Raw genomic sequence first — 21,540 nt, forward strand, 5'->3', positions numbered from 1 at the left:
AGTGTTGAAACGCCTTCAAAGGCAGCAGCTCAAAACTCCACTTTGCCCTTCTTCACAGCTCGTGTGAACGCCATTTTATCCTGCATTTTTTTCCGAACTGTTTTATTCTTTTTTGTGTACGCCGGTGTCTTTGTGCGCGCCTCCTTTGCAGCATTCACATTCTTTTCCCGCTGTTTAGATCGTGCCTCATGAAATTTCTTTTCGTCGTACTCCGTTCGGTGGTGGCGTGAAGGCGTTCCCGCCGCTGCAAGAGGTGCATCCATCAGTGCATTATCATTGGCGCCATCTGTGATTGTGTTATCATCATCACCCGAAAGGGACATGTCAGAATCTGTCGCACCTCTACGAGTCTCGTAGCCGCGAACCTCCCCGGCTTCTTGGGCGTCATCATACTCGTCCTCGTACATCATCTCCGTCAACATGCGTATCTTCTCGCGCATTGCTTCATCCACCTCGAACATTTCTGCCCCGCCGCGGTGGTCGTCGGGGTGGTGTGTGGCGTACGCCATAGCGTCCAGCATATCGTTACCAGAAATGTGATCATCGTTGTTCTCATCCTTGGCACCATTACTATCGCCGTTGATCGCCTCATACAAATCGCAGCCGATAAATAGGTTCAGGTCCCCCTCACCAAGCTCGTCATTGTAGTCCGCCGAGGTGAGAGTGTGTTGGGCGGCGGCAGTGGCAGCGGTGGGAGTGATGATGGTGTTGGCAGCTCCACCCGCCTCGCTCGGCTGCGCGTCTGTTTGATGAGCAGACGGCAGCCCCGACAATGTGTGGGGTGATGGCTCTGTCAGTTGTTCCAGAATATGCGGGACAATGTTATCCATCGAAGCGTCAAGAATAAAGTGCTCCACATCGTTATTGTAATACCGCAAAGCCGCGAGGATACCCTGTACGTTGAAGTGCGGCATAACCTCCAGCACAACCTTTACCAAAGGATCATCAGTGACAGGTGGGGTTTCCAGAGCTGATGACACTGCGTTGTCAGTGTTGCTAGGGGTGCATACCGCCTCAGTTGCAGTGTTTCCGACGCTTCCTTCGATGATGCCGACAATTGCCAGCGTGATGCTCCGCTCCGACGCCCCAAGTTCCTCAGCCTCGAGTGCGGTAATAAACTTATTCTTCAGCAGCATGTCAATATGGAGCCCCTGGTGTACTAACTCAAGCAGAAGCAACTCAAAATAGCGAGGACGAACACCAGCAAAGCCATCAATGAAATCCGTGCTATCTGGAACTGGGCTACTTAAACGTTGCAACACTTTACCCACTTCCAAGTCATCCACTTCCTTCCGTGGGGGCACGAGCTCGTGAATTATCATTGTCAGCGTCCGCCGGGTGTTCGACAACAGCAAGGACGGGGAGCCTTGGACCTTCTGTGTGATGTAAGTTGTGAGGGCCTCGTAGGTGGATCTCACAACACGCTCAACGCAGTGAGATCTGACCTGGCCAGAAGCCTTGTTATATGTACGGAACAACACAAGCACCGATGCGGTATTCAAGGCAGCATTTACAATAGCAGAATTTGCCTTTGAAAGCTGTTCACGGCGATTTGTGATTCCACCACATGTCAGTATAAAATGCTGAAGAATTGGTGAAAGCAAGTCCACTACGACTCGCAAATACTGAAGCATGCGCGACAAGTGTACGTAATCGGCGAGAAATGGGGAGCAATGCATAATGGCCCACAGTTGTTTCACATGTCGGTATACCTGCTCGAAAAGCGGAATCACGTCGCCTGCGAGACGCTGGTGTCTCCCTCTCGACATTTCCCTCACGCAGCGGACAGCCAAACGAGATGTAACATCGCACCAAGAAGAAGCAGTACTTGGCATGGCACAGAGATATCCAGGGTTCTGAAGAATCAGTGATGTAATTGTCGCAGATGCAATAGGCCCGCTATGACGCAATATTATGAGCGATGTAGGCATCAGTAAAGGAGGAGTAATAAGCTCTCCAAGCCGTCTTGCCACATCCGTAATACTGACACCGACACTCAGCACGACCGACGTGGTGGTCACAAGTCGAACAAGAAGAACTATGAGGGAAAGCTCATCGTCGCGCTTTATTTGACGGCGAAAAGCGGAGGCGTGCGCCGCATCAATAGCAGCAATGAGGTTACTGAGCGCGAGCGACAGGTTCCTATGGTTGGCAACAACTGTCCAAAACGTCTGATCATCGGAATCTGCTATGAGGCCAACATCGCGCCAGGTCTTGTCAGAGACGTCGGTGGTTCGGAGAAACGAGCTGCAGACAGCGTCATCTGGGTCTGGGAACACGTCACACAATGTCTTTGACATGTAGAAATGCAGATCAAGGTGGTAGCAGGAAAGAAAAAAAAAAGCACGCCACCGTATCCGCCTTCTTGAAGAAGAGGAGGAAAATAGAATGGGAACATATATATATATATATATATATATATAGAGAGAGAGAGAGAGAGCGAAATATTTCAGCTCATTAGATATAAAGAATGTCACACAAGGCGAAGGAAACACATAGTATCATTCATTTGTCACGCGAAAGGTATGCCAACAACGGATCCTTTCACTCACAAGCTCTTCTCACCAACACACACACAGGCACACATCAAAGGCTATGCGCCTGCTTAATAGTCAAGAGAATGAAAAAAGCTGTCCAAGTCCCGCACTGTTACCACTTCAGAGAGCTTTTCCATTCCTTTTAGCACCCCAGTGGTGTAAGCGCCGTCACTAGACAAAGAACTCTTACTTTTGGGAATATTAGACAGCGTCCAGGTGAGCATCCCCGGGAATTCGTGGCGAACGAGCGCTGCCACCCGACGCGTGATGTCGTCAACGAACAGCATCAGCGGCAGGTAGCCAACCTCGGAAAAAGCGTTGAGCTCAAGGAGTGACACTCCACCTTCCGGGCAATCATCCGCAGCACAATTGGTCCATTCATCATTCGTGAGGCAGATGAACATCCGCAGGAATGGAGCGGGCTGCCCGGCCGACGCCGCAGCGCTTAGCCAAAGAGACTGGGAAAAGATGGGAGAAGATGGCTCCAGGTAACGATGCAAGCGGTTTGTGAGCATTGGAAAGAAATCCGGAGGGCATCCACGCAGCGCAAGAAGACGTGGCATAGAATGACCCCACCTTCCCTCCCTCACACTTCTCGATGCGGAGACAAGGCGACGCACGCAATTGATTACCTCACCAGGACACTTAACTCGTATTAAGCTGGGGACAACATACTCCATTGACGAACCCTCCCCTCGCAGCGGTACGTAAGGTAGCAGTGGTGACCTCTCCAGTCCATTGTTGAGGTTCTCCGATGAACCCCCCGTCATGCTGGGATCCACATAATTGACAGGCAACGCGGATGAGGACCCAAGACCGTCCTCGGTAGGTGGCGATATGAATGAGGGAATGGCCGCCACGCTCATCAGGGATTGTACACGACAGCGTCTCATGAAAGCCGTATCAGAAAGCAAAAGTAGCATTCCAAATGTCACTGCAGCCTCAGATGGTGAGCAGGCAAGTTTGAGCCTCCGAGCGAGTTCAAGCAATAGTTTTTGTGGAAACACACCACGTGAAACATCTCGGTTACGGTCGCACCGTCCACATGCCTCCAAGTTAACATCTGTCAGCAACCTGCCGTGCTCCTCACATCGATAGTTGACGTAGCTCGCATACAGGAACACCGTCGCCTGGACACGCTCAATAAGATGTGGCTGGAGACAAATGCACACATTTTGTGTTGAAAGACCATTTGGCCGCTGGTGAAATAAAACCAATTCACCAGCAAGTTGTAATTGTTGTAAAACCGTCAAGAAATGTTTCTTACTGGGAAACCCCAAAGAATACATCAGCCTCCACAGCACATTCAAGTATATAAAAACCGTCTTGCGTTCAGCCTTCACGTGAAAAATAAGACGTAAGAGTTTTGCATGGACTCGGTCCATCAGAGAATCGGCTGAGGGTGAAACATTTGTGCTCTTTCCAGAGAGAGTATCTTTACTATCATGAGGCATCCCCCATCTTGCTGAAACTCGTTCGTCTCCCATATCGGGGGCATTACGCACCACACCGGTAAAAGAAGAGAATGAGTCCTGAAAGAAAGGCCTGTTAAACTCTATTTGAGTTTGCATCGAGTTCCCCCGCGTCGCGGCTTCTTTCAAGGCGACATCGCAAATAAAGTTCCACATTGCAGCTACTGTGTTCGGGCCACCTCGATTCTCAGGGATGCAAGAGCCATCTAGTGTACTCACAGCGAAGAGGGAGTTTAACACCGGTGCTTTCTGAAACGTATCCAAGAAACCACTGCAGATCGAGCGTAATTCCTTTAGGAGAAGCTCCACACTACTCGGTGATTGATCCGTCAATAAATCCTTGTGCGTACCCACCAGGATTATCTTGGGAGAGCAAACACCAGGGGTTACCCGCGCAACAACCATTGAAAGCAGATCATACAGAAGTGCAATGTCTTTAGGGTGTATAATTACAGGCGGACCCTCTTTGCCACTTCGGCTGCTTCCAATCAAAGATAAAAACTTTTTTGCACCTGGTCGCTTTTGCTTAATACCAGTTAAAGCGAAAGTAACGATAATAGCGTCACAGCGTGGCAAAAAACGGCGACTTGCACCACCTCGCAGCGGCAGGGGTCCCCCATCAACAACATTCAGCAGCAAGCACTCCTTCCTCTTTGACACGGAGGAACGGTAAGCATAGGTCATGGAGGAACCAGAACTCGCAAAATGATAATCCATCGCAGAGCGTAGGCGCGATGCAGCCTTGGCGGCAGTTGCAGCGATGGTTGTGCGCCCACTGCAAGAATCCCCCACAACAACTACGCACGCACTAACCGGGGATTTACTGCTGCCATTGTTGCTGCCATCACCACCACCGCCACCACCACCACCAACACCACCGTCATCATCATCATCGCCATTAGCGCTACCACTAAGCTGCGCTTCACGAGTAAAAAAAAACGACGGCGCCGCGCCGCCTCTTCGAAAAAAACCAGACAGCGAATTGGGCGACCACGCCGTTGCGAAGGAGGGCGCACCTGAGCCTCCATCGCTCTGCATACAAGGCCTCTCATCTCGAAGTGTGGAGGATGACGAAAGGAGCGAGAGATCCTCCTCGTTGCGGCCGGACTTTTCCATGGCGTAAGTCCAAGCCTTGCCGATGTCCAACCGTCACGCCTGCGCCCACCCCACAACACGGACTGTGTGATGCCACGGAGGCGAGTCGTGATACTACAGCGAAGAGAAAAGTGCAGCAACAAAGGGAGCAAAAAAAAATAGTCGAGGAGGAGAGATATCAGAAAAAAAGGGGCAACTCAAAAGCCAGACATTTCACAGTCCAAAACACTCTCCGCAGAGATAGCAGTATGATAATTTTGTTTTGCTTTTTTTCTTTTTGCTCAGGGCAAACTGCGAGGGGGGCTCCAACCCTTCACACACTACTCCACAGCACACAAGAAAAAAAACTGATAAGAACAGGCCAAAATCCCCCGCCTGAGAACGGCCCTAGCGGGAAGAACATTTGAAGGTCTGTTAGAGTATTTTTTTTATTTTTCAGTGTCCCCCTTTGGGCAACTCAGTCCTTTCCCCACTCCAATAGACGCACATCGCCTCATTCAAAAACGGAAGAAAAGCTGCCAGATAATGGTAACGACTGGCCATGCTATCCTCCTCTCCTTCCCCCACCTTCGTCGTTGTATGGAAGGTGCACTCAGTCCTCCGTCTTAGGTTTCCCCCGTGTCGCCTTAAAGTGCTCGACGAAGTCGTCAATGGCACTTGGCCATGCATCATTCACATCGTATGTGTCGTAGCGTGTCAACGCAGTAAATTCCAGTAGCTGCTCCCATAGATCTCGGCTTACGGCCTCGCGACGAAATAGTTCCTTCGTCGTGCAGAACGTTATCCAATCGTCCAGATGAGAGAATTGCCCATACTCAGGGAATAACATACGCCAGAGCTCTACTGCTGTATCAACATTCATTCCCATCTCGCCTAAGTTTCTCGCCGTTGTTTCGGGTGCCCTTACCCACCTAAAAATAAAGCGGTAGAACCGCCTGAATTGACCTGAGTCATTGTGCAGTTCAACATCTACCGCATCAATGTGGTTCCGTATAGCAGAGAGATACGGTTCGAACTCTTTGCTCGTAGCCTTTATCAACGACCTCTGAGCCATCAGAGTGGATTTGGCCTTCTTCATGGAAGAGCTTAGGAGTTGCATGCCATTCATGAATTCACTCTTTGTAATGCCAAGTGGTGTTTGGCATGACCAGCTCCAAGCGAGACGGTACATTGAGCTATCATCCAACGACACCCCGATCATCTCTGCGAGGGTCTCCAGCTGCGGCAAGCCCAAAACAACGCCACCTCCACCCTCGCGCTCTTCCTGCTCACCTAGAATGCTGTGGAATAGAGACTCCAGCACGGGATCCTTGACGGCTCTTCCCGCGCACATCCCCCTCCCCCTACCCTTCCACCTGCACCTACAACACCTACAACAAAAAAAAAAAAACGAAAAGAAAATAACATGATATGCCACTGCACGACCCCTACAGCATCTCCTTCGCATGGTTCACTGTCACGTTTTCCTGCGCTTGCGGTTTACTCAGTTTGACGGTTCGGCATTCATGTGCATTGCTTTACTCCCTCAGTGCGTGAAATTTCATAAGACCCGCCCCCCGCCCCAAAAAAAAGCACAGGCTCTTCAGATTTCAGCTACCCTTGGCTTTTCACAGTGCTGCAAACTAGCACGAAACAAGTAGATAGAGCATCTCGACTTGCCCAACTGGCAGTTTATCGGTTCGTTACACGCGTCATCTTCGAAGGGTCCGTGCGGCTCACGCAGTTGCACACAGTGTGAATGTTGCAGCGTCTCTCACCCGTCTTGACCCATTTTCCTCCTTTCTTCTGCTTTACCGAGAAGCTAACATCGCGGCTGTGAATCATACTGAGGTCGCCACGCTTTCGCTTCACTTTGCCCTTCTTTGTTAGTTTTCTGGGACGGTCAGCCATTGCAAGCTTGCGTTTCTGCTTTGGTGCCTTCTTTGTTCGCTTTCCCATCTCGCGACCCTCTTCTTTCGCGGATGCAGACTAAAATAATCCTCGGTCCTTGCACTCACGCAACACTTACCAAAGAAAGATTCAAAACACAAAAACGAAAGAGATACAAAGCACATTGAAGAGGCAGAGCTCCATGCCACCCATATCCTCTTAGGCGCACACGCGTCTCACACAGAGACCACACATACACTTACCAAACCCCAATAGTTTTCTGTTTTCTTAGAAGCGCGTTACATGGATTTCCTCAAGAGCACACTCCTTTTCTGTTTTCCTTATAACTACAACAATAGGGGGAAGGGCTCTTACGCGCCCTTCGCGAGAAAGTTCGAAAACACCACATAAAAATATTATTAGCTATTCCTTCTCGTTCTTCCTTGGTTTGTTACCCCATAGCGGGTTTAACCTTCTGCGAAGATCACCTTCTCTTCTTGCACCACGGCCCCTCCCCAAAAAAGGGTGTACAGCAGAGGCCTATTCCCACCGAACCAAAAAGAATGAGACGTGCACAAGTCATGCGCGTGAGAGAGCGAGAGAGAGGAATGTGTGGAAAACTGGACAAGAACAAATTTTAAAAAAAAATCAGCAATCAAGTTGCTGCGACAACATAACTTTGAAAGGAGGCTGTAAAAAGGTTTTGTCAATCTGTAGACGTGCATGTGGATAATTGTACAACAATACACAGCATCAGGCATGCGTTTGGGCGCTCGAAGAGGGAGGAAAGAGAAATCCGAACATACAAACAAAACAGTGGGGAACCAACAAGCCCTGCCTTTATCTGCGCTGGTCTTTTCTCTTCACAGGAAATAATGAATGCACAACAGCAGGTAGCGCGACGCAGTAAAGGTAAAAGCTGATATCGGAAAAGAGAGAGGGGGAGAGAAAGAAAAAAACATAAGGCATAGATAAGGGAGGGGAAAGGGAACAGAAAATTCTTCAATGACAATCACTGGTACGCGGAGGGACACGCCTTTCAAATCCGGGAAGATATTTTTCGGTGTACCGCATTATTCTTCTCGCTTGTCATTCGCTTCTCCTGCCGTCGTCTGTGGCTCATCCTCGGCGGAGATTGGCTCCATCGGGGTGTCTTTCTCCCGTTTCACTGATGTACCGTCAATCTGGAGCCTATCACACATGCGAGCAGAGGGAATGAGGAGGAACGTGAGGGGTATCTGCACCAACGGGGCCAGAAAACCACCAATAATGATGTGCCAGCGCAAGTTAGAGAAGTCGCACGGAACCTCCGTCGCCACTGGCAACTTGTACTCCATGATCAGGGAGCCAATGATGGAGGCCATGGATTGTCCAAGGTTAGCGGAGGCGGCGAGAATGGCGTACACTGTACTCTCACTTCCTCTGGGGCACAGCTGTGAGAGCAGCACAATCATGGGCATCCAGTTCAGCATCGTAATCACCTCGGAAACAATAGCATCACCCAGAATATACACCGCATGATCGCTGACCCTCGGGCTGTTCCAACGCATCACAATGATGAGATCAAAGAATGATGCCACGATACCAAGAAGAACGGTTACAACGAAGGTCATCCGGTATGTCCGCTTGGAGAAGACGTAGTTGAACATCACAATACCGACAATGGAAGCGAAATTGCCAATCAATCCTCCCACTGTCTGGTAAAAGAAGAGGTTGAAGTGCGGTCCATCAGGAACGCAGTCAGGTTGCGCCGTATAAAAACTCGTAATTGATCCGGGGAATTGCAAAGCTGATGCCTTCTGCAAGTAACCGAACAAGTTAGCCTTCGCAACAATCAGTGGTAATGCATAAAAATTGCAACAACAGTGTGCAACGGAGACCGCAATGGCGGTGTACAGAAGTTGGTCCCTGGTTCCGGCGATCGAGACGGCAGCGACACTGATGACACAGCACACCATCAGCAGAGAGTACACTGTCACACGCAGGTTGCGACGGCGGACCTCGTCATTGATTTCAAACACTCCGCAGCAACATGAACGAGGCTCCACAAATTCAAACGGAAGAAGTGCATTTTCAGGTACGTCGTGGTATGTCGAAGTATCATAGCCCACCATGACTGCATCATCAAGGGAATACGGCTCAGCATCACCATCACTTCCATTCTCTGAGACTGTTTTGGCCACGACCTCCGCAGAAGCCGCTTGCTCCTTCAAATTCTCTTCGTAAAGAACGCGAGCATCTTCCAGGCGCTCCACGCGGTTAGGAAGCTCACCCACCCAGTTAAAAATAAAGAAAACGCACGTTAAAAGCTGCAGCCCCGTGGCGAGAAAGGAGGCAATTTGTGGATAGCCAGCATCACCCAAAGGACCTACGACCGAGACAGATACCAGCGATCCAGCTATGACGAACCACCAAATCCAGCTCACAAGCGCAGGTCCGGGCCCAGGCAGACGACGCATCATGCGGCTGTAGTGACCCTCCAACAGGATGTCCACGTTCGCCTTCGTGAAACAAGTCACGAACACCAGACCTGCGCCCAATTGGGCACTTCCAGAAACAGGAGGCAGGAGACCAAAACCGAGGGAAACGGCGGAGCCTACAATGCAGGAGACAAACATATACCATCGCTTGCTATACCCAAAGAATGGAAACATGTCACTCACCACCGCCGTCAGCGGCTTGATCGACCAACCCATCCCACCCACATTCGCCAACCGCTGGTAAGTCATGCCATCCACACCGAAACGTCGTGTGAACATTGCATAAAGGGACTGTCGAACAAAATAGTCTGCCAAACCTTTGCATAGAAAGTACGACATGGCTAGTGAAAGAACCGCTTTGGGCCCGTATCCCTCCGTCGCAGTTCCGAACAGTGGAACGTAGCGGAGGCACGGGAACTTATTGAACAGGGTGCGTGCCTCGGGGTGGACATAGAGTGCATCCCTTGATTCTTCCGCGTGCAATGGGGCGACGTCAGGGTCACTGTTCCCGGTGCCAAAAGTACTCGCCACCTCGCTCAGAGGTGCCCCAGTTGCTCTTCCAGACATATTGGACGTTGCCTTGGCTCCCTTAGTTCTTTTTTTTTTTTTACTGTTAGGAGGCTTCCAGTTGAAATGGGAAGTAACACAAATTAGGAGGAGAAAAATAAGCAAGAGAAACTACCACAATAGGACATCACAAATTCGTATCGGCACGACCACATCCCAATTTCTTTTCGTCACTACTCTCGTATGTCCCTCACAACCATCACCCTCACTTCCCTTGGGGTTGGTGGCTTCCCTCCTTTACGCAGAGGTCATGTACTCAAGCAACTCCACCGCCATGTCCAAGTGCCCCAGCCCTTCCATCAAGCGGCAGCACCGGGTTTGTTGTTCCGGTGTCATGTCATGTCGCTGCCGCCACAGATTCTCCAGCAACGTCATCAGGGCGTCTCTGTATCGCCCTCCAATGCCGATGCGTTGAATGGCCCCAATTGTGTTCAGAGCCTCTTCCAGATTCATTTCACCACCATGACTCTTCACAGCATCGCACAACGGTCCAAATCGGTATGAATCAATGGGAGAAGCACTGCCATTGTTCGCAATAACGGTGAACACATGTGACAGAGTCCTTGTCGGTTCACTTCCCAAGTGACGGGGGCGTATCTGCTCTGTCAGATGAAGAACGCGCTCCTTCGGGCACGTCGCCCACGTGCGGAGCAGCACCTCCACTGGGTTCTCACCGGACGCCAGGTCGGGCTGGACGGGGATCATCGAGTGCTCTCGGACACCAGCAAAAAGGAGCGCGTTCATCACAAACGGTCCATCGGCAGGATCAACGTCGTACTGTAGCCGATCCGTCAGTACCTCCACCGTTCGAACGACCTTGCCTTTCCATGACCGTCGCAGTTCTTCCGGTACCGTATCCATCGAGACACCCCCAAGACCGTACAGCAATTTACAGCGTTGCTGTGTCGTCAGGTGAACGATACTCCTCCGGACTGTTCGCGCCATCAGCAGGCGAAACTTGTAATGCACAACGTCAAGGCATGTTAGCGCATGGCCTACAGCCACAAACCACTCCGGTGTCAGGGCGTCATCTGGTGAAGAACCGAATTCCAGTGGGTCGGTTGGGCGCAATGCATGCAAGAATATGCCGTCCATGAGAGCACGCTCATTAGGCGGCGGTTGCCGAAGCATGGCAAGGCCCATCACATGCTGACGCACAGCCTCCGCATTGCACTTCTTGAAGTCCATCGTGCTAGAAAAGAACTTCTGGTGGATGTGCCGGTGTTGAAGCACACCAAGACTATAGATCACCTGTGCGAACTGCTGACTTGTGACGAGTGCGTGGGTAGAAAAGAGCACCTCACAGCACACATTGCACAGCTCCGCGTCATACATCCCAATTTCCGCAAGGCAGCTGAGGCAGATGCCGGCATCAAGCTTCGACAACTGCATTTCGCGTAAAGCCCTAAGTATACCTCTCGAATGCAAGCACTTTTGAACCTTTGCCTCCATCTGCACCTTACCCTTTATAGGCAAAAGCCCCATGATGTCAGCACCTACAGGGGTAAAGTGGAATTTTTCGCCGTAGACGGCATCGGTGCCACGAAGTAGGGCTAAAAGGGTCGAAGTATACGGTCGTATCTGGTGTTGCTGCCATTTTTGCAGTGTATTATTGAATGATAGAGCAACCAAAGGTTTCATTGGTGGTGAAGATGATGGAGTAACGCCTTTGTTCTGCAGACACGTACCGATATCGCACCGACGGGACAACTGCACCAATGACCGAAGCACCGTCGCTGACTCGTTCACGTCACCATGGTTGCCAGCAACGTACTCTTCGGCGAGAAGTTCGGCGCAATCCAGGACCTCGCGTGCGGCATCTTGGTCAGCGCGGGCAAGCAAAGTCGTACAGCTACGCATGAACAGCGGAACGTAGGGCAGGTTCTGCCGCACGGGCTTGACAGCGTCTCGATTGCTTCGAATCGCTTGAATGGCCTCCTCAATGAGATGAGCAGGACTCCCTTCACGGCGTATCATACCCACCTGCAAGCGACCAAGCTCCTCGCAGAGTGCCCTAAATCGAGTGCTCATTTCCCCACACTGTACTGACTTGAAAGGAGAGATGATAACAAACGATAAATCGTTGGGTGCAAAGCGACACCACATGCAAGTTCAGCATTGTGTAACAGCACGCTGGGTGCAGCCGATGAAGAGAGGAACGGGATAAACGCATGATGTACGCTACACGCAGATGGACACATACACAAATGAACAATGAGGCTCCCATCCANCCCCCCCCGCTCATTCCCTCATTCACTTCTGCGTCAGAAATGATGCGACGCGTCGCTTTTGTGAAGCATAGGGGAAGACGTGTCACATTTGCTGGTAACGAATACCTCAGCACTCTCACTTCCACCAAAAGAGTTTCTCAGTTTGAAGTCATACTCGTCTAGCATGCTAAGAGCGTAGCCAGCACCCGTGGAGCCCGACGGACTCGCGTGGGCCACCTCAACTGAACCTCTCCCTCCAATACTTATATTGACACTTGGAGTCCCATTGATGTCACCCACCTCACTGTGGCACGATATTGAACGAAACTCTGCGCCTATTGCGGCGGGTTGGTCGGATGCTTGCGACAACTTCTCCTTTGATGACGCGCTAGAATCATCACTCATTCCACGAAGGCGTTCCAGTAGAGGGCGTCGCCTCGACGGCAACGTATGGCCTAATCTAATGGTCATAAACCTCGCTTGCGCATCATCACTACTTCTCACTCCTGTTGTTGTTGCCGCTCTAGCAGGCATAGTCTTCTGTCGAGGTAGGGCGTTGTTGTGGATAAGAGGATAACCATTCTCGTCGGCTGAAAAAGCATCCTCCTCCATGTCACTTTGCCGCAGAGACACTGCAGCAGGGGAGAAAGTCCGCTGCTGCTGCTGCTGCTGCTGTTCCCCCATCTCTCGTACAAAGCTCTCTTGATTGCCAGTAGCCATAAGCGAGCCAAAAAAGGACCCCGCCATACCTTGTGAAGTGCAAAGTGATGGAAGGCGACTTCCGGTTGCGTCCATGGGCAACCCAGATGTTCCCTCTTTCGAAGGTGTGCCCTCCACATACCGCAGAACGCTATTAAAATGCGCTTCTTCCCCAGGGCCTGCGCATTCATTGGAATGTGTTTCCTCTTCACATTTCACAGCATCTCTGCTGTGGCTCGAAGAAAAACTGTGAGCACCGTCTATCCTTTGGCTCGAACGGACCATGTTTCGTGCACTGCAAGACCCTTCAGTGTGGGCGGGCACCTCCTCCTCCTCTTCCTCCTCCTCCTCCTGCTGCAGGGGTGATGGTGACGGTGGTGACTGTTCCTGTTGCTCTTGGAAGCGAAAAGTATCAATAGGTGCCTTGTTTTGCGCGTCCACGGTCTCTATCTTTTCACTTCGCTGTGTTTCTATCAATGGCATGTCACAGCCTTTATCAACAATACGGACTTGGTGTCGCAACAAGTCTTTTTGTTTTCCACTATGCCTATGGGATCGCCTCTTCACCCTTTCTTGTGTATGATTAGAGGACGTCGACGATGATGACGACGATGATGATGATGATGATGTAGTAGATGATGAGGACGACGTCGAGCGGTGGCGGCGCCCATGTTTTTTCTTCCTATGTCGTCTTTTCTTTGACTCTTTGTGTCGATTAGTAAGTTTGGCGTTCTTAGCATCGTTCCCTTTCTGTAGTTCTGCCGATGCCACAGCGGCGCCTTTGCCAGCGATCAAAAGACGCTCCAATAGCTGCATCAACTGCGGAGTCATAACGTCCATGGCGTTGCTATTGTTGTTGTTCTTAGAGCTGCTATTGCCCTCTAGTGGTTGAGGTGGCATGTTGAGAGGTTCTGCAGCAGCGCCAGAAACAGTGCTTCTTGATGTGCAATATTCATCATCAATATGGTGGGTGCGCGCTGCATGTGGGGGTGATGCACGTGTGGCTTCCGTCACGCGGTACACCATGAGACGCAGACGCGTCAGCTCTGCACTCAACGCCTCTACCTCTCGCTGCAGCGTGTCCAACAGCATTGTAGCGGCCTCCCCCCTTTTCACCTGCAAGCGTGTGGTATTCAAGTATCAAAGAAGGGCACAACTCGAAAAAAAGCCCGGACGAAAGGAAGAGGAATGATATTTGCGCAGCCAATTCGGTTATCCTGTGGGGAGACAACAAATAGTGGAAGAGAACAACTTTTAACAATACCACTAAATGGTTACACGATTAAAAATCACCACACATCACCCTTGTTAAACGGCACCACTATCACCCAGAGCACCTTCACGCGCCGCAGCATCCATGTCACTTTCAGGCGCGTCACTGCCGTCATCGCTTGGGACTGCAGCTGCATGGTATCCCTCCGAACAGCACGTGCTGAACTCCCTTAGCACGCAGGTGGCGTACGACCCTGGCGGGAGAGAAAACTCTGCCACGATGGCTTTGCACAATGGTGTCGTTGTGGAACTGCTTTGTGGCACCGCTTCTTTCTCGGTGCCATTGCAGATGGCACCGCCAGTCAGCAGCTCTAGATCGGTGGGAATAATTGGTTCCCGTGGTCCTGCAGTGTCCACAACCCGTATCTTCAGCCTCTTTGGTCGCACCACAAGTGGACGGTATGCCCCGTGGTAGTGAAACACCTTTACAAGGGGGTTTGTGGTGTCCATGAGACCCACAGCTCCCCGCGATGTAAGGGCCGTGACATACGCGTCACGTGTGCATAGAGGTATGTTGGGGTACTGCAGCTGCTCGTCGGGGCCAGGCACCGGAAGGAGAATGTCCGTCAGCTGAAAAAGGCCACTTGCAACATCATCTTCTGTGAGCCGCACCACCTCGGGCAAACCCTCCTCCTTCAGCAGTGATACAGCATCTGCATCATTTGCATCATCAATGTCGCCACATGACCGACTTTCACGCTCCTGTACGCACGTGTAACGAGACTTCAGTACCAAATCACCAGGGAGCGGCTTAACACTTAGTGCCAACCTATCAGATGCCACAACGTTCCAAATCAAACTCTGTACTGCGTGACAATATAGCATGCCCAGCGTCCGCGGTATTGCGCGAAGAGCACCAAGGAAGTCATTAGGGCAGCATGCTAAATGCTTTAAGATGTCGCGTTCTTGAAAGCAGTAGTGTGGTACCAGCCTCAGCGCCTCGTCAAAGGCCCGTCGCTCGAGAGCCTCCTTCACAGGAAGGAGATTCGGGGCAACAATTGCCTTTGAATGGAAAATTAAGCGCAGAGCCTGTTCAAACTCTCCAGCTAGCAGTTGCACACCGACATCACTCGTCAGTACCTCCGTTGTGCCAAAGCGCTGAAAGCCGTAGTAGTTCACCACCCCAACGCGGCTTATAACCTCCTGAGCAGTTTGCAGTACATCCGGTGATACCTCCGGACTCCCCGGGAGCAGACGGAGCACAATAAGAAAATGATTGCCCAAAGTGTCACCGAGGCGCAGCCCAACATCCATCTCCTTGAAGCCGCAGACCCTTATTTTGCACTCTGGGCCAAACGACCGATTGTTAATTTCCGACAGCTTCTCCGAAGACAAGCCCCTCACTGCAACACGCTGCAGTGTCACTGCCCGTTTGTCTTTTGTTCCACTGAAGAGGAGTTGCCGAACTGACATGCCAAGAGACGTGGCGACAGCACGCAGTGCACGGTTACTGTCCATGTTTTCCTTGTAGAGCGTGAAGTGTAAAAACTTTCGTGTGTGTATCGGATTTGAACGGCGCACCGCCTCTCTCCTCATCGCTGACGTTGCCTTTTCTATCACAAGAGCCCCGGCCTCCGTGCGACTAATATGTGTAGCTCCAAGTGTCTCCCGTACCGCCACGTGTACCTGCGTGCGCTGCTCCTTTGTCAGCGCACTGCGGAGGGTCACTGTCTGTGCGCCGCTACGCAATGAGTCCACGAGCGACGTCACCTCCTCAGGTGACACCAGGGACGCAAACTTCAGCTGCACACAATCCAGCAAGGCCTCCTGTTGTGCGTCCACCTCGGAGCTCGCCCCGCATGTATTCCTCGCTCCATTCACCTCTCCTTCATTCGTCGACATCTCCCTTCGTCGCTTCCTCGCCGAGGACGCGCCATTGTCGTGCCGCCCCACTGTTGGGAGGGTCTCCAGCTCGAGCGGGGCACCACCGTTGTACAGTGGGGACAGCTCCCGCACCACAAAGTCCGAATACAACGTTTTGAGCGACACCGCAGGACGCTCGAACGTCGCCATGGTGTCGCACTGCGCGAGGTGGGCGTCGAGGAGCGAGAAGTGCATCCCGATACGCCGCTCGCGATCGCGAGCCCTCTCCGTCAACTGCACCTCTTCCATACCTAGACAGGCACACACACACACACACACACACACAAACACAAACACAAACATACATATGTATGCGGAAACAAAGGGTTAGTAGCAAATCGAAAAAAAATAAAATCCAATTAAAAATCCCCACGCANCCGCAGGACGCTCGAACGTCGCCATGGTGTCGCACTGCGCGAGGTGGGCGTCGAGGAGCGAGAAGTGCATCCCGATACGCCGCTCGCGACCGCGAGCCCTCTCCGTCAACTGCACCTCTTCCATACCTAGACAGGCACACACACACACACACACACAAACACAAACATACATATGTATGCGGAAACAAAGGGTTAGTAGCAAATCGAAAAAAAATAAAATCCAATTAAAAATCCCCACGCAAGTGGGAAACACTCTCATGCAGAAGGCATCAGTAACCACACACATAAACGTATAGCGACAACCCTACACAGTGCTCACCAGTGGGTGCTGCCTCGACTAGAGCACTGCGTTGAGTGAAGTTGCAACGGATGGAAGCTCTGCAGCAATGCGGCGTAGCCTACTCGGAAGCGACGATTTCCCCTCCGCGGCGGCACGTGCCAACGTGAGGAGAAGCGCGTTGAAGTCGAGCACCTCTGCTGAGGGGCGCTGCAGCTTCAGTCGTTCGCAAACCTTCCGCTCAGCCACACTGATATCATGTGGTGTGTACCAGCTCGAGTGTGACACCAGTCGATGTTCAAGTAACCGTGTCCCCCCCTTTTCCTTCTCCTCTTCATCCCACCCTTCGTCGGCGCTCGTACCCCTCCTCACGCCGATGGACCGTATCCAGTGCCGGCACTCCTCTGACATGGCGCCCCCCATGCTCTGAAGCTTCAGCGCAACCCGCTGCACCTCACGACGGTTGTCCTTCGGTATCTCCCTCTTCACATCGGCGTAGTACTTAAAGCAGCAGGCGATAATGATTCGGAAGTTCGCTGCTGCGCTGCGAGCAGCGAGATGTCGACTTGTCACACTGTTCAGCAGTCGGTTCACTTCATCATTTGGAGCGAGCTGCCTCGCCGCGGCGTCTAGCAGGACGAGCTGTGGCATATCACCAATGATGTCACTCAGACCCAACAAGATAGATAGTTTTTCAGTGAGTTTATCGTGCCCTTCTTTGTGTGTGTTCAGGATGTTTGCAACGACAAACTCCTTTAAAAAGGCACTCCGCGCTATCATCCTGGTTTCATTTATTTCATCACCTAACTCCGTTGTGGTCATGGCACTTGGCAACAAGCACAGCATAGTCTCCCTCGCCTCATACATTGAGGCCCATGGAATCGACAGTGACGCCGGCGCAGACAAGAGGTTAATGGCGCCAGCTCCCGTGAAGGCAAGGAACATGACGATATCCATAAAGGAGCTTGCCTCCCGAATACGTTGGAGAAATACTTCAAGGTTCTTCGGAAGTAGTTCCACAAAACCCTTTAATTCGAGACGAAGCATGGAGGGTACAAGTTGAAATATGGCAGCGTCGTCGTACGACATCAACTGAAGCGTTGCCAGAGTTATTCGCTCACAACTACCACTGTCAGACGCTCCTATTAGTTGCAGGATCATTTGCTGAGTCAAAGATAACAGCTTCCGACAGCCATTGAAGTAGTCCCGCGTAGAGCGGCTCCCTTTGGGGTGTCTCACCCGATCATTTAAAGATCTATCGCCCACTTCAAATAAGTTGGCGTCCGGTGACGCACACTTTTGCAAGAACGGTAGTGGTTCCTCCCGCAGAGGTGCAAGCTCTCGCTCAAGAACTATCAACGCAGTCATGAGCAATGTGCATAGTCCCGCCTGCTGCTGTGGTGTGGCTGTGTGAACCCAATGCTCCCCTTGCGGTGTCTCTACCAAAAACGCAGCAGCAGCTGTATTAAGAGGCTGCAATACGATGCGTGAGAATTCGACATGATTCCAGGTCCCATCCTTGTACCATGGTGTTTCCAAAGTCCAATCGAGACTGCCATCACGAATAAAAAGCAATTTTAGTAGCATCACCATGTCCACCCCAGCCAGTGCACTTTTGAGATCATCGTTGCCAATGATGTTTTCGCACAGAATCGCAGCAAGAGGAGGAGAGTATAACTTGAAAAAGTACACGTTTAGTGTGTCTCCATTCTTATGTGGTAGTAGCCCACCAATTCGTATTGTTTGGCATCCACACCTCGGGGAAGGAGATGCATACCGCAGAAACGAACTTTCACAGCGATGTAGTATATTGCACAGCGCTAGCAACTGCTGCAACAGGCGCACATAGCGACTACGGTGGGCCTGGTCAACCGGCTTCACTCCCTGACGGACAATCATGCAGAAAATCATCAAAAGTACACAAGCTTCCACACGCCAGTGGTTGTCAGCTTTTTCACTCCTCAGAGACACAATGTGTTCAACTCCAGTAATGAACACCGAATCAGAGCACATACTTAACAAGTACACGAGGTCTGAAAGTGAACCTAAGCAAGCCGACGTCGGTGAATACGTGAAAGATCGACACAACCAACACAAGGAAGTCACAACAACATCCACGGTTTGAAATCCCAGCATGCCAAATATCTCCAACTGTTGTGGCAAGCAGCCAATGCCGCGACCACGGCCGTAAAACACGGCTCCGATTTGAGACCATATATCATCTGTTGCCGAGTTCCTGAATTCGTGCTGTTGCACTGACTCCCGCAGAAACTGTAATTTATACCCCCCACTGTGGAACAGGGTTAAGAAGACATCAAGAGCAATAGGGGCGACTTCCGTGCAGTTCTTTGCCAATGCACCATCATTGTGCTCCCCCATGAGCTGTTTTAAAGAGGGCACCACATTCTCGGTAAGGTTTCTGAACTCTCCATCGTTCTCAGTGAGAAGCGTCGTTGTCACCACATGCACCGCTCGCTCAAGTAAGGTTTGGGGTTGCCCTTCATTAGAAGAAGGGGAAGCATCAACGCTCCATGTCAACAAACTTACGTGGGATGGTGGTGCTTTACCACCAATCATAGCGCGACGGTAATTTACCACGCAGGCAAGTCGCAGCTCCACATAATTGAGGCACTGTGCCGCAGTTACGTCACAAGGAACATTTTCTACTCTTGTTGCCACCCCCATTGGAAGGCAGCGGTCATCGGAAACTCCCGGCGAGAAGTCAGACCTGATGGTATTGGCAAACCCCTCCATCTGTGAGCAAAACGTCGCAAAGAGGTGGTCGTCTGTGACAGGTATCGGCAGTGGAAGACGAAGCGAAGCCATAAGAATTTCATGCGGCATCATTCGTCTCCCGCTCCCGCGTGCCGCACCAGTGGAGGGCCGCTCGCCATTTGCCACTGAGGCTTGTGAAACGTGCGGTGGTGTACCTGAAGAAGGGGAGCCTTCTTCATAACTATCCAGTTCCATCTGTATTCGCACCACCTGACCGGAGGGGCAGAGCAGCAACACAGACGATGCGAATGATGATGATGATGATGATGATGATGAAGACGACGATGATGATGATGACAGCAACAAAGATGAGTCCGGACGAAGTAAAATGGACCCGTGAGGGACGTGTCGTGCTGCCACGCGCCGCCCCAAGCGCAGTGAGTACACCTCCACTGCATGCCGAAGAAGCAGATGCACGACGAGAAGCAGCATACGTTTCCCCTTGATGGTTGCCATCTGCCAATGGAACTCTGCAGAGCGGCAGCCTTTCATTACCCGCCACACCACGCCACCCCTTAGGTCATACAGGTAAATGCGACCAGCGCCTTCACTGTAGCAGGCAGCCCATTGGGAAGTTGGATCTACCTGCACCACATTGAATACAATATCAGCCTCTAAGAAGGCATCCTTGGTACTCTGTGGCTTCTTGGCAATGTGCTTTGGGTTCACTACCTGTGCCTCTTCCTCTTCAGCAGATCCCCGCCAGATTCGTCGCGTCATCCCACCTATTAACGACATCACAGCCCGTACGGTTTGTCGCGCAGAAAACGCAGCGCGCTCGCTTTCAAATGTGTACATCACGCATGCTGGTGTCTCGCCACACAAGAAAAGCGACTCCACGGCTTGTGGGCCGTTACGGAGAACTTCTGTGGTGTCACCTCGGCTGCTTAAGAAGAAGGCAGCGTCATTGATGCGGCGTTCAATCTCAGTAGACGCCGTCTTCCGCGTCTGTAGCTCCACGACAGAGTATCGATTCTCCTCTTTCATGATGAAGACACTCTCTACCTGTGAAGCAAATTCAACTGCAGGCCCTGCAACTGGAAACGAGCTTACGCTGCTACCAGGCGACCATTCGAGAAATATGTACGGTCGCTTCCCATCGAGTCGCTGCTCCGCCTTGGAGAGAAAAATATCAAGCACGGCCCTACCAAGCATCACAACCCTCCCCTTACTATGTACAACGCACACAGCATGCAGGGTCCCCGCCTGCGCAGCAGCCACGCTTTGTGTGACGTTAGGGTTGAGCCGCGTCATTGGTCCCGTGGCGTGGACAGCAAATCGAACCACCGCCTCATTGGTGTGACGGCTTGCCGATGGAATCATTCGGGAAGATTCAGGACGTTCCTGAGCAAAGTCTCCGTGGTACTGAAACTGCGCCACCGCCATGATTGTTCCACGCAGCGCATTACATATGAATACCGTACCGTTAGATGTACCAATGAACAGATGCACATAAAACGAGCCTAAGGACCGTCTCCACCCAAGCGGCTGCTCTCTACCACCTGGCAATTTCCTCCAGTCCCGGGCAAACTCGATAGCTGTGATGGCCCCCTCTTCCTTGAGTATTTGCAGAACAATCGGCGAACGGAACGTTTTTCGAATAGCATCTAACGTCTTCTGGTTATCCAACGTTGTTGTTTGGTGAGTGGAAGCGGCGGTTGGGGAGGTCGGGGCTGCAGCGACGCCGCCAACGAGGAGCTCCAGCGTGCATTGATCCCTAGCCGTGTTCACTGAGGCAACGAGGTACACGCCGGGTGTCAGCTCCACGTACGTGGGGGACAGTGGGAACGGTCCAGGGTGCGCCGCAGTTCGGCGAAGCACGCCGACATTGCTGAAGGAGAGAGATGTCATGCACGACATCTACAGAATTGAGGGCCTGGCTCCTTCTAGCCTAGTTATCTTTCCTTCACCTTCCACCCTCACCCCTCTATGTTCCTTCCCTTCGTGGAAAGAAGAGTGGGCCTCCTTCCCCCTTTTGTACACCTCCCTTTCTCCTCTTCGTAAAGGGTTAGGAGGACCACTGCGGTGTGTTGGAATCTTTGGAAGA

General features: G+C 51.7%; 9 protein-coding genes across 9 annotated transcripts; all 9 read right to left on the reverse strand.

Moving 5' to 3' along the window:
• Positions 1-29: 29 nt before the first annotated feature.
• On the reverse strand, positions 30-2,300 carry DQ04_00141140 (hypothetical protein; the record flags this gene model as incomplete). Its single annotated transcript, XM_009308268.1, has 1 exon — positions 30-2,300. One exon carries the CDS (start codon positions 2,298-2,300, stop codon positions 30-32), a length of 2,271 nt encoding a protein of 756 aa, XP_009306543.1.
• A 305-nt stretch (positions 2,301-2,605) lies between these two features.
• On the reverse strand, positions 2,606-5,125 carry DQ04_00141150 (hypothetical protein; the record flags this gene model as incomplete). The annotated part of the gene is made up of 1 exon (XM_009308269.1): positions 2,606-5,125. One exon carries the CDS (start codon positions 5,123-5,125, stop codon positions 2,606-2,608), a length of 2,520 nt encoding a protein of 839 aa, XP_009306544.1.
• A 571-nt stretch (positions 5,126-5,696) lies between these two features.
• Positions 5,697-6,437, reverse strand: DQ04_00141160 (hypothetical protein; the record flags this gene model as incomplete). The annotated part of the gene is made up of 1 exon (XM_009308270.1): positions 5,697-6,437. The coding sequence occupies one exon, from the start codon at positions 6,435-6,437 to the stop codon at positions 5,697-5,699; it is 741 nt and encodes a 246-aa protein (XP_009306545.1).
• Positions 6,438-6,775: 338 nt separating this feature from the next.
• On the reverse strand, positions 6,776-7,042 carry DQ04_00141170 (phosphoprotein lepp12; the record flags this gene model as incomplete). Its single annotated transcript, XM_009308271.1, has 1 exon — positions 6,776-7,042. One exon carries the CDS (start codon positions 7,040-7,042, stop codon positions 6,776-6,778), a length of 267 nt encoding a protein of 88 aa, XP_009306546.1.
• A 1,004-nt stretch (positions 7,043-8,046) lies between these two features.
• On the reverse strand, positions 8,047-10,020 carry DQ04_00141180 (pteridine transporter; the record flags this gene model as incomplete). Its single annotated transcript, XM_009308272.1, has 1 exon — positions 8,047-10,020. The coding sequence occupies one exon, from the start codon at positions 10,018-10,020 to the stop codon at positions 8,047-8,049; it is 1,974 nt and encodes a 657-aa protein (XP_009306547.1).
• A 237-nt stretch (positions 10,021-10,257) lies between these two features.
• On the reverse strand, positions 10,258-12,051 carry DQ04_00141190 (hypothetical protein; the record flags this gene model as incomplete). Its single annotated transcript, XM_009308273.1, has 1 exon — positions 10,258-12,051. One exon carries the CDS (start codon positions 12,049-12,051, stop codon positions 10,258-10,260), a length of 1,794 nt encoding a protein of 597 aa, XP_009306548.1.
• Positions 12,052-12,284: 233 nt separating this feature from the next.
• DQ04_00141200 (hypothetical protein) lies at positions 12,285-14,021 on the reverse strand (the record flags this gene model as incomplete). Its single annotated transcript, XM_009308274.1, has 1 exon — positions 12,285-14,021. The coding sequence occupies one exon, from the start codon at positions 14,019-14,021 to the stop codon at positions 12,285-12,287; it is 1,737 nt and encodes a 578-aa protein (XP_009306549.1).
• Positions 14,022-14,237: 216 nt separating this feature from the next.
• DQ04_00141210 (tRNA pseudouridine13 synthase) lies at positions 14,238-16,313 on the reverse strand (the record flags this gene model as incomplete). The annotated part of the gene is made up of 1 exon (XM_009308275.1): positions 14,238-16,313. The coding sequence occupies one exon, from the start codon at positions 16,311-16,313 to the stop codon at positions 14,238-14,240; it is 2,076 nt and encodes a 691-aa protein (XP_009306550.1).
• Positions 16,314-16,778: 465 nt separating this feature from the next.
• On the reverse strand, positions 16,779-21,353 carry DQ04_00141220 (hypothetical protein; the record flags this gene model as incomplete). The annotated part of the gene is made up of 1 exon (XM_009308276.1): positions 16,779-21,353. One exon carries the CDS (start codon positions 21,351-21,353, stop codon positions 16,779-16,781), a length of 4,575 nt encoding a protein of 1,524 aa, XP_009306551.1.
• Between the last annotated feature and the right edge of the window lie 187 nt (positions 21,354-21,540).

This window comes from Trypanosoma grayi, assembly GCF_000691245.1.
Source record: "Trypanosoma grayi strain ANR4 Tgr_14_V1, whole genome shotgun sequence".
NCBI lineage: Eukaryota > Euglenozoa > Kinetoplastea > Trypanosomatida > Trypanosomatidae > Trypanosoma > Trypanosoma grayi.